The 11,128-nt window shown below is 41.5% G+C and overlaps 1 protein-coding gene across 6 annotated transcripts in view; it reads left to right on the forward strand.

Moving 5' to 3' along the window:
- Positions 1-256: 256 nt before the first annotated feature.
- ATM (ATM serine/threonine kinase) overlaps positions 257-11,128 on the forward strand; it is a 127,081-nt gene continuing 116,209 nt past the window's right edge. For 3 of the 6 annotated variants that reach the window (XM_006150955.3, XM_027772858.1, XM_014588796.2), the window contains exons 1-5: positions 257-514; positions 2,843-2,944; positions 3,023-3,135; positions 6,579-6,724; positions 9,366-9,530. In XM_006150955.3, coding sequence (XP_006151017.1) covers positions 2,873-2,944; positions 3,023-3,135; positions 6,579-6,724; positions 9,366-9,530 — 496 coding nt within the window. In that variant the 5' untranslated portion in view covers positions 257-514; positions 2,843-2,872. Of the gene's footprint in view, positions 515-2,657; positions 2,689-2,842; positions 2,945-3,022; positions 3,136-6,578; positions 6,725-9,365; positions 9,531-11,128 lie in introns of those variants that run through there. The other 3 variants (XM_014588793.2, XM_014588795.2, XM_014588797.2) reach the window with 3 other exon arrangements.

Genomic DNA, 11,128 nt, shown 5'->3' on the forward strand with positions numbered 1-11,128 from the left:
CCGCCGAAGGAACCACAGTAGCGGACGAGGCTCAGGTAAAAGCAAACACAGCTAGAGCTCCTGCGCCGCATCTCCCAGTTCCAGTGGCGGCACTGAACCCGCGGCAATTTGTCCCGCCTCTTTCGCTCCGCGCGGGCCAATCGCTTCCGCAGGCGAAAGAAAGGCGCCGAAATGAAACCCGCCTCCGTCCCCCTCGGAACTGTCGTCACTTCCGCCTTCAGCGCTGGAGGGGTGGGGCTGACGAGGGTGAGGAGGTAGGCGCTGAGCCTCGGAGCCCGAGGAAAAGCCGCACACGAAAGGCCGCTCGCCATTGGACGGCCGGGCGCAGGCGCGTTGGCTCCGGCCAGACTTATGTTTTGGGGGAGTGTTTTGAGCCGAGAGCGCGTGATAGCTGGCGCGCATGGGCATCTTGCTCTCCGCTGCCCCTCCGCCTTGACGTCTTCCCCCCGAGGCCCACGCCGAGCGGTCAGGCCGGGTTTGAGCTGGAAGCGGGAGCAGGTGTGTGGATAACGGGGTAAGAGAAGCAGTGGCTGTGGCTGCTGGAGGTAGCGAGACGAGCGGGGATTTGGGTTGCAGCCACCAGCGCCTCTGAGGGTACCACTTGGGCGGTCAGAGTGCGGCGATCTGGGCCCTGAAGCAGCGTAGCGGCTTCTCGGTTGGAGGATGCAGTGTTGTCTGACCGAGGCTGTCCTCGCTCCCTGACACCCATACACCCCTCCTGAGCCGCTCCTGATTCTTCACTCCAACATGACCCGCCGCTGGCCCTCATCGCCGGCTCCCGCTATCTCTGCTAGCCCCTAGCGGACCTAGCAGAGTATCCCTTTCTCGCTCTAGCACTCTCTCTCTCTCTTTTTTTTAAGTTATTGGCCACATGGCGCGTGCGCGCTCTTGGAGACAAATTGAGAAAGGGAAAGTGAGAGAGCACCCCCGAGGACTGTTGGCCAGGACTCAATCTCTTCACCACTCTGCTCTGAGGATTTTGGACAGGCATGCAAACGTCCCGAGGCAGACCCGGGGCTAGTACCCTGGTAGGCCATGTGAGAGTCCAGGGCCTTAACTACCACAGCACTTGCTGGCCTCTCTCTCTCTTTTTTTTTTTTTTTTTAATGCTCGGAATTGAACCTGCCTTCTTCCAAATGAGGTTTACCTGTCACCTTACAACTCAAATTTAACTTGGTGACAGGACTAGTCATCTTTTTTTTTCTACTTCTCTTGTAATTAGTACTTTCAGTCAACCGGAATTGATTGAGACGTAAACTACAGCATCTTTAGTTAGAAGCATGAGTTTGGAATAACGCCTGACTTTCAGTTGTGTGACCTCGCTGTACTATCTTCTTTGTGAAGATTAATGAGCATTAATCCTTACCTGTGGTGAGCAGTCGTGACTCATAGCTGCTGTATTTCTCAGGTAGTGATAAATAGAAATCTAACTCCACAGTGCTCTATGATGGAAGACTACTCTGGCAGCCGGCAGGTGGCGTGGTGGTGGTGGGGGCCCTGGACTTGCAAACAGCGCATTGCGGTTTGAGTCCCAGGCCTGAAGGCTTGCTTTTTCTCTCTCTGTTACTCACTCTGCTCATATTGAATAATAATAACAGATAAGGTAAAGATTTTTTAAAAAAAGAAAGTATTGTGTCGCTAGAGGAGTGACTGAGGTTTTATGGAAACAGCCTGAGGAAAATCAGTTTCCAGTGAGATTTAGCAGTGTCTAAATTGCTCTGGAGGATGGTAGGAGCTTTTCAGACAGAAAAATGTAAAGGCAAAAAGTGTAGAAGGTTCCTGAAGCTGAAGAACGGTCTACTGCCCAGCCACACTGTGCAAATAGTAGGCAGATCAAGGATTCCAACCCAGGTTGACCATGTGGGAGTCCAGCTACTTAACCATTACTCCATCTGTGGTCCCTCCTTCATTTCCTTTTAAGATAGGAATATAATTTTTTTTCCTGTTGTTTTGTATTAAGTAAGGACCAATGCAGACACGAGTATAAAATAGGGCTTGCTAGCTTTCAAAACCTACATAACACTTCCAAAGCATAAACAATTACTGCTTTATGATCACCAAAATGACAAGTCATTACATATGCTTTTATTTATTTTTAAATTTTTTATTATAATTATTGTTACTATTTTTTAATTTGCTACAGGGCATATGAGTTTACCAGAGAGAAACAGAGACAGAGAGAATGAGAAGGTGAGCCTCCAGTCCAGGGTTCCAACTGCAGTTGGCCCAGTTGCCCTGGAAGGATTAAAATAGTTCATTGTCAATTTTAAATCCTTAAATGCTTTTTTCTTTACTCTTTACCTTGCTGTCTTCTATTCACCTTTCATGTCTCAATTTAAATGTTCTGTTTTTTAGGTCTCAAAGTAATAGAGTGAATTTTACTCTTACCATTTTTATCCCGTTATTGTTTACAAAGCATACATTTCTATGTGAGAGGATTGTTTTCATATTAAGAGAGATATTAAGAAACTCTCATTTTGGGATTAGCAGGTGGCATGGTAGTTAAGGCATTGGACACCTACGTGGTCGACTGTGGTTTGAATCCTGGCCCTGTGGCTTGAAACTCACACTGTGCGCGTGTGCTTAAGTGCCTAAAATCCCAGGAGGAGAATGGATAAGAAAGGATTATTGCATGGCCATCCCCCCCAGGGGGTGATTTCTCACTTTCTGTGTCTCTATATCTCTCCGGTGAGCACTTGTACCCTATAACAAAAATCTTCCCCTCAAAAAAGAAAATACTCATTTAAAATACAGAAATATTAAAAATGCATTTGTGCCTTAGATCATTGTACAGTTGGATATAACATTAAAATAATTATGTGTGTGTGTATTCATTCTACAGGTACCGATGTATGTTCTGAAATTCTGAACCATGAGTCTAGCACTTAATGATCTGCTTATTTGCTGCCGCCAACTAGAACATGATAGAGCAACAGAACGAAAGGTACTAAACTACTTACATTTAATTTTTCCTGGAAAGAAGTATGCTTGATAACAAGTTATGTTCGTTTTTCACTTTCAGAAAGAAGTTGAAAAATTTAAGCGCCTGATTCGAGATCCTGAAACAGTTCAGCATTTAGATCGGCATTCAGATGCTAAACAAGGAAAATATTTGAATTGGGATGCTGTTTTTAGGTATTCTTTTCTTCTTTTTTTTTTTTTGTTCTAATCCCTTCTCTTTCATATCTCTTGAGATTTTGAGTGACTTGCATGCACACATGCCAGGTGTGTTTTTTAAGCCTCCAGCGCTAGGACTAGAACAACTCAGCTAGTCATGTGGGATCCAGCTGCCTTAATCTCTGCACTACCTGCTGGCCCATCTGTTTTTCTTTTATATCTGTTATATTATTTTTGTATGTAAGTCATTTCTTTCCCTGTACATCATTGTGCTTTGCATATGAAGTTGGCATTTAATGTTTATCCAAAACATAATTCTTAAAGGATATTCATATAGATAATTTAAAAGTTTAAACCATTTATTCAATAAAATGTTTTAGATATCTCACTGGAGGTCAAGAGAGAGAGCAGACTGTGGCACACTGGTAAAATGCAATGTTCTGTGAGGCTAACACACATGGGAATATATTGGGTTTGACTCCGGAGATCTCCCAGTCATTCTGGACACATGTGTGCTCATAATCTGGGGTGCTGAGGCTAAGGTGAATCATAGTGTAAAGACTCTGTTGGAAGTGCGTTCTTATTCCCTTTCTTACTTGCTGATCGAAGAAATGAATGACTAAACTTAAAAAAAAAATCCTGTAACTTTAAGATTGACTAGCTAATTAGACTTTATTTCAAATTAGAGAAAAAAGCTGTTATAATGTTTAATACTTTGATACCTCTAAATATTGCTCTAAGAAACTTCCATGTGTTAAATTATAATAAAGGAAGTAAGAAAAAGATTAGAATACATCCTATATGAACACATTTTAAAACAACCCTCAGACAATGAAAAGACAGACTTGATTGCTGCTCAGGATGGCAAACGCTTGTGATGAGTAAAAACTTTGAGATTTAATTTTCTTTCTTTTCTTGGGGTGGGGGCTGATACAGTGTACTTTATTGATGGTTCAGGACAAGGAGAGCTCCTTGAGTCCCTCTCCTTCTCCAGGGAGTCTGGGATGGAAACTGTGTCAAGGAGACGAACTTCTCAGTATGGTGAGGAGGGCCTCCCCAGCAGCTGAGGGCCTCTCTTTCTTGTGCTTGTGCTGTGGCTGGTGGTCTGGGGACTCTATTCCTTGGAGGCCATGTGGACCATGAAGTCCACAACCCTGCTGCTGTAGCCAAATTCATTGTCATACCAGGAAATGAGCTTGACTAAGTGGTCATCAAAGGCAATGCCAGCCCTAACATCGAAGGTAGATTAGTGGGTGTCACTGTTGAAGTTGCAGAAGATGACCTGGTCCTCGGTGTAGCCCAGGATGCCCTTCAAGGGGGCCCTGTGACACCTGTTTCTTATTGTCATTGTATTTGGCAGCTTTCTCTAGGCAGCAGGTCAGGTCCACAATGGACACGTTGGAGGTGGGGACATGGGAGGCCATGCCAGTAAGCTTCCCATTTAGCTCCAGGATGACCTTGCCCATAGCCTTGGCAGTGCCAGTTGATGCTGGGATGATGTTCTGGGCAGCCCCTCAGCCATCGTACCACAGCTTTTTGAGGGACCATCCATAGTCATCTGGTGATGGCGTGGATTGTGGTCATGAGTCCCTCCACGATGCCAGAGTTATCATGGATAACCTTGGCCAGGGTGAGCCAAGCAGTTGGTGGTACAGGAGGCTTTGCTGACAGTCTTTAGGGAGTTGTACTTCTCATGGTTCACGCCCATCACAAACATGGTGGCATTGACAGAAGGGCCAGAGATGATGACCCTTTTGGTCCCACCCTTCAAGTGAGCCCAGCTTTCTCCGTGGTGGTGAAGACACCAGTGGACTCCACAACATACTCAGCACCAGCATCACCCTGTTTGATGATGGCGGGATCTCCCTCCTGAAGATGGATTTCCAATTGATGACAAGCTTCCTATTCTTAGCCTTGGATGGTGCCATTGAACTTGTCATAGCTGGAATCATACTAGAACATGTAGACCTTGTAGTTCGGGTCAATGAAGGGGTCGTTGATGGCAACAATATCCACTTTGCCAGAGTTAAAGGTGGCCTTGGTAACAAGGCTTCCAGTATGTCCAAATCAGTTTACTCCAACTTTCACCATCATGTCTCTGGGAGGCAGCTGGCTTGCACAAGAAGATGCGGATGTCTGTCAAATGGGGAGAAGCAGAGAATGAAGACGTAATTTTCAACCACACAGTCCATTTATAGCCAGAACAGGTTTTAAAACTTAGGAAAGATAAAGTATTTTAAATTGATGTAAAATGCTGAGTGTATTTAACTTGAAAGAGTATTTGCAGGGACCAGCCGTTAGCGTAATGGCTATGTCGCTGGACTCCCACGTAGTCGACCGCGGTTCGAGTCCTGGACCCCGTGGCTTAAACTCACGCCGGGCGTGTGTGCGTGTGTGCCCAAGATCCTGAGAGGAGAATGGAGGAGAAGGGATTGCAGCGTGACCATCCCCCCTGGGGGGTGATTTCTCGCTTTCTATCTCTCTGTCTGTCTGGCGAGCACACATGCCCTATAGCAAAAAACCTCTACAAAAAAAAAAAAGAGTATTTGCAGTGAAGAAGAAGTATAAGTATCTAGTTGTCCTTGAATGTTTAGAATAGATAGTCTGTTTTACATTTTAACTTCTATTTGGTACTGAATTGATGGTTACAGATTTGAATGCATGTGAAATGAAAAATGTATGCCACTTTTCCTCAGGTTACTTTGTTTTAATTACTACAAATAATTACTACTTGAAAGTGAACATTATTTTGTATAAACTGATCAGATAGGCAGAATTTGCACTTGTTACCCCTTGCTAGTCAGTCATAAACATCCTCAAAGCAGGCTTTATTTAAATTTTAAGGAAAGAGGTAAAAGGGATTGAGCACCTGTAATAGCATTCTGAACTGTAAATGGTAAGTAGGAAAGCAGGCAATAAGGCAGTAGAAAATTGCAAAGGTTATAGATTAAGAGCTTTCTTTCTTTCTGTTCTTTTCTCTTTTTTTTTGAAGAGGTTTTTGCTATAGGGCGTGTGCACTTGCCAGACAGACAGAGACAGACAGAGAGATAGAAAGCGAGAAATCATCCCCCAGGGGGGATGACCACACCGCAATCCCTTCTCCTCCATTCTCCTCTTGGGATCTTGGGCACGCACGCACACACACCCGGCGTGAGTTTAAGCCACCAGGTCCGGGACTCGAACCACGGTCGACTACGTGGGAGTCCAGCGACATAGCCATTACGTTAACTGCTGGTCCTGGATTAAGAACTTTCTTTGCAGACCAGATTTTAAAAAATCGATGTTATAGGGATTAGACATTGAAAGATATTTAATTATTTAAATTGTTTCACTGACCTGGTACATTGGTTAAAGCAATGTGGTTTAAAAGGTGCTCTTGGTGATGTCATGAACGACTTTTTGAAATTACTATAATTTAAGCATTTAATGAGTTTCTGAAATTTTACTTTGTTTTTCTGAAGGTTTTTACAGAAATATATTCAGAAAGAAACAGAATGTTTACGAACAGCAAAACCAAATGTATCAGCCTCAACACAAGCCTCCAGGCAGAAAAAGATGCAAGAAATTAGTAGTTTAGTCAAATATTTCATCAAATGTGCAAATAAAAGTAAGTAATGTTATATCTTTTAAATAATAAGTTATTGCATGAGTTTGATCAGAGTGTGATGAGATGAAAGTTGAGTGCTAATTTATTTTCATTACATCTAGTGATTTTTAATACTACAGGTTCTAATATTTGAGAACACTTATGCAAACATAGAATGATAGAATCTCAAGATTGAAGGTATTAAAGATTATTATTTCACTACCCATTCCTGGATCCCCTCCATACATCTCTAGCACTTGGGTGGAAGTACATTGTTCATGATGGAATGTAAATTCTGAGGCTTTCCTTTTCATCTTTGAATAGCTTTTAGCATGTTCTAAACCTGTGTCTTTGATTACTGCTTCTGCCTTCTGAGATTATATGAAAAAACAATTCTACGATTTTTTTCAGTGTGACATCCTTTTGAGATACTGTTAAGATAGCTTTAATATTTCCCCTGGGTCCTCGTCTTTGAGGTAATCAGACCTACCTCCTTCAGCTCATATGGACTAGTTTTTTTTGTTTGTTTTTTTAAAGATTTATTTTATTTATTCATTCATTTTAATTTGACCAGAGAGAGAGACAGAGAGAAAGAGGGAAAGTGAGAAAGCAGGCTACCAGGTCCAGGGCTTGAACTGTGGTCAGCCATGTGGGAGTGTCCAGCACCTTAACCACCACGCCACCTGCTGGTCCCGTGGACTAGTTGTTGTTTTTTTGTTTTTTTGTTTTGTTTTGTTTTTTCCTTTTTAATTGCTAGAGGGCACATTCACTTGCCAGAGATACAATTAAACAGAGAGGGAGGGGAATAAAGTGTCCCCTGTGGAACATGATCACATTGCAGTCCCTTCTCCATTTTTCCATACTGTTGGAGTTCAGGGCATGCGGACACATGCGCCTGACACTTGGCGTTTTTCAAGCCACCAGGCCACAGAGCCGGCCCTTATATTTGTCAGAAGGTTAGAGTATTGTTCAGGATTTAACTCACATATCCAGACATTGCCAGACTGGGTTAGCATAGGTATTCAAGGTAATGATGAAAGAAACAGACTGGAAAGAAGTGAAAGGCAACTGGGAAGGAATTGGAAAGTAAGCAAATATTGTTCATCCATTTATGTTTGCATTTGTTTGCTTCTGCACAAAACATAGAGCTTAGAGAATTGAAAGCCTAACTGTGAAAAATGTTAACTTCTGTGTTGTTCTTTAAAGTATCTAGGGGCAAGTTGGTTGTCTTTTTAGGGGAAAAACTCTCAGTATGATTCTGGAAACACTTCTTAGATTTGGGCAGAAGAAAGAAATATATTATGATAGAAAACATAACAAAATGAGATATCAACTCCTTGTTAACTTCTATCCTTATGTAATGGATTTTCATGGAGCATTTTTTATTAGAAAAGCCAATGAACTATCTGCATTGATACAGAGATTAGTTAATTCCTTTCCTTTATAAAAAGGACTTTATGGGCTGACCCTGTAGTATAGTGGTGAAGTGCTGTGCAGGGAGCTGGATACCACAGGCCTCAAGTTTGAATCCTAGTCCTGGTGGCAACACATCAGGTGCATGCATATGTGCCCAGCATCCTGATGGGATAGAGAACGGGAGTAAAAATCACTGTGGCAGAGCCAGGCCCTATGGGGTTTACTCTTTCTCTCTCTTTCTCTCACTCTCTTAACTCTGTCATGTGCACTGTCATACATTCTATCATGAATAAGGGAAAAAATTTCTAAAGATAATAGAGATAAAATGTTATAAGGACTATAAGAAAGAGATGCACAGGGTGTTACAGAAGAAGATCGTGTTTATATATTTCACTGCTGGCCAAATGCCTAAAATTATGAAATAAACCATAAGTAAGAATAATTTTGCAGTTATATCAGTGTATATTTATTTACCATAGTCATACTTCTTTTTTTTAATAGTTATTTATTTTATTTATTTGTTTATTTATTTAGTTTGACCAGAGAGAGACAGAGGGTAACAGTGAGAAAGAGAGGAAGTGAGAAAGTAAGCCACCAGATTCAGGACTTGAACCCTGGTTGGCCATGTGGGAGTGTCCAGCGCCCCAACCACCACACCACCTGCTGGTCCCCCATAGTCATACTTCTGAATATAACTAGTCTCAAGCAAATCTAGAATATATTCAGATGTGCATATTGAATTGTGCCCTGCTCATAGTTTATAACAATGATATCCTCCTTAGTTTCTTCTAATAAATTCTTTGTTTATAAAGAATACCAAAACATTGTGTACTAGTTTAGGTCTAATGCCAGAAATTGTGAATTATTAAGGGTAGAATGAATGATTTTCATTATATGTCCCTATAGGGGTTGGCAAACATTTTTTGCAAAGGGACCTGAAAGTAAGTGCTTTTTACTTTATGGACAATATAGTCTCTGTCTCAATTTCTCACCTCTGCTATTACAGCATAAATGTAGCCATAGCCAGTCAGTAAATGAATTGATATGACTGTGTTCAAGTTGAACTTCATGTATAAAAACGGGCAACTTGCCGAATTTTGCTCATGGGCCAGTTTGCTAAACCCTGCTCGATGAGGAGGAGGTTAGTTCATTTTCCAAATGGAATGATTTAAGTAGTTGACATCCTAATTGTACTTAATTTGTTTTTATTAAGATTTTTTTTTTATTATTTGTTTATTTTAAATAGGAGCACCCAGGCTAAAATGTCAAGAACTCTTGAATTATATCATGGATACAGTGAAAGATTCGCCTAATAATTCTATTTATGGAGCTGATTGTAGCAACATACTACTTAAAGACATTCTTTCAGTGAGAAAATACTGGTGTGAGATATCTCAGCAACAGTGGCTAGGTATTTTTTAAAGGTGGTTGTTCGTGAAGTTTTCCTTGTGATATGAAATTTTATCAAAAGAGCAAAGTCTGTCTATACCCCCCAGATGATCTTATAATTTAATAGTATGCTAGTAAAATTATATGATGACAAATTCTAATGTTTATTTTTTATCTATATCTTGAATTATCATCAATAATTTATTAGGTGCCTATCATTGGAACTAGAATTACAGAATTGAAAGATGCTGTCTCTGTTCTCAGAGGACAAAAAACTAGATGTCCCAGGCCAGGAGGTGATGTGGTGGCTAAGGCACTGGATTCATACATGGCTAGCTCTGTCCCAGACCAGATAGTTAGAAAAACACACTGGGTGTGTTTGCTTGTATACCTTAAGTCCTGAGAGGAGAATGGAGGAAAAAGGATTGTGGTGGGACCAGTGATTACCGTAATGGCTACATCACTGAACTCCCATGTAGCCGACCGTGGTTCGAGTCCCAGACCTGGTGGCTTGAACTCACGCCGGGCGCACGTGCATGCATGCCCAGGATCCCGAGAAGAGAATGGAGGAGAAGGGATTGCGGCGTGACCATCCCCCCTGGGGGGTGATTTCTCGCTTTCTGTCTCTCTGTCTCTCTCTGTCTGTCTGGCGAGCACAGCGCCCTATAGCAAAAACCTCTCCAAAAAGAACAAAAAAAAAAGATTGTGGCATAGCCATCCTTTCTGGGGGGTGATTTCTCACTTTCCCTCTTTTTCTGGCTGTCTCTCTTGGGCGAATACAAGCATCCTATGACAAAGACAAAAACAAAGATGACATCCCTGTCCCCAGGGAGTTGGCAATTCAGTGGCAGAAAAATAGCCCAAATAAACTCAAAATTACAATGTAGCATGATACAGATATGTTTGGGTGTGGTGCGTACATAAGACAATGACATCTAAACCATGCATGATTAAGCTAGAAAGGACAAAACCAAGAAACCGAAGTATCATAAAAGTAAAAGGAAGAAAGTTCCAAATTGGAAGAGTGTGGTTAACATTTTAATTGTTGTAGAAAGGATAAGACAAAAAAATGCACAGGCTGTTGTAGCAGGCTGAACTTAAGATAGACTCTTTTACATGGAATTGTTTTCTTTTCATTTCTTTGTGATATTCCCCAAAATATCTTCCAGGCTCATCCATGTTGTAGCATATATCACAATTCCCTCCTTTTCTATAGGGCGGGCACCACCACACTCCAGAATTCCCTCCCTTTCTAAGGCTGAACAATATCGTATTAAAGTATACGCCACATTTTGATCATCTGTCCATTGATGGACACTTGGATAGTTTCTACCTTTAGGCTGTTGTGAATAATGCTGTTATGAACATGTATGTAAAAATAGTTCTTTGGTTTCTTGCTTCCTGTTCTTTTGGTTGTGTACTTAGAAGTAGATTTGCTACATCATGTGAAATTATATAGTTCTTTGAGGAACTGACTTATGTGAACTATACCATTTTACATTCTTATTGGCAGTATATTTCTCTATATTCTCACCAACACTTTTCTTTTTTGGTTATAGATGAGAAATCTTTTTTAAAAAATCTTATTATCATTATTATTTTTTAATTTGCTATATAGGG

The sequence above is a fragment of the Tupaia chinensis genome, unplaced genomic scaffold (assembly GCF_000334495.1).
Source record: "Tupaia chinensis unplaced genomic scaffold, TupChi_1.0 Scaffold000311_2, whole genome shotgun sequence".
Taxonomy (NCBI): Eukaryota; Metazoa; Chordata; class Mammalia; order Scandentia; family Tupaiidae; genus Tupaia; species Tupaia belangeri.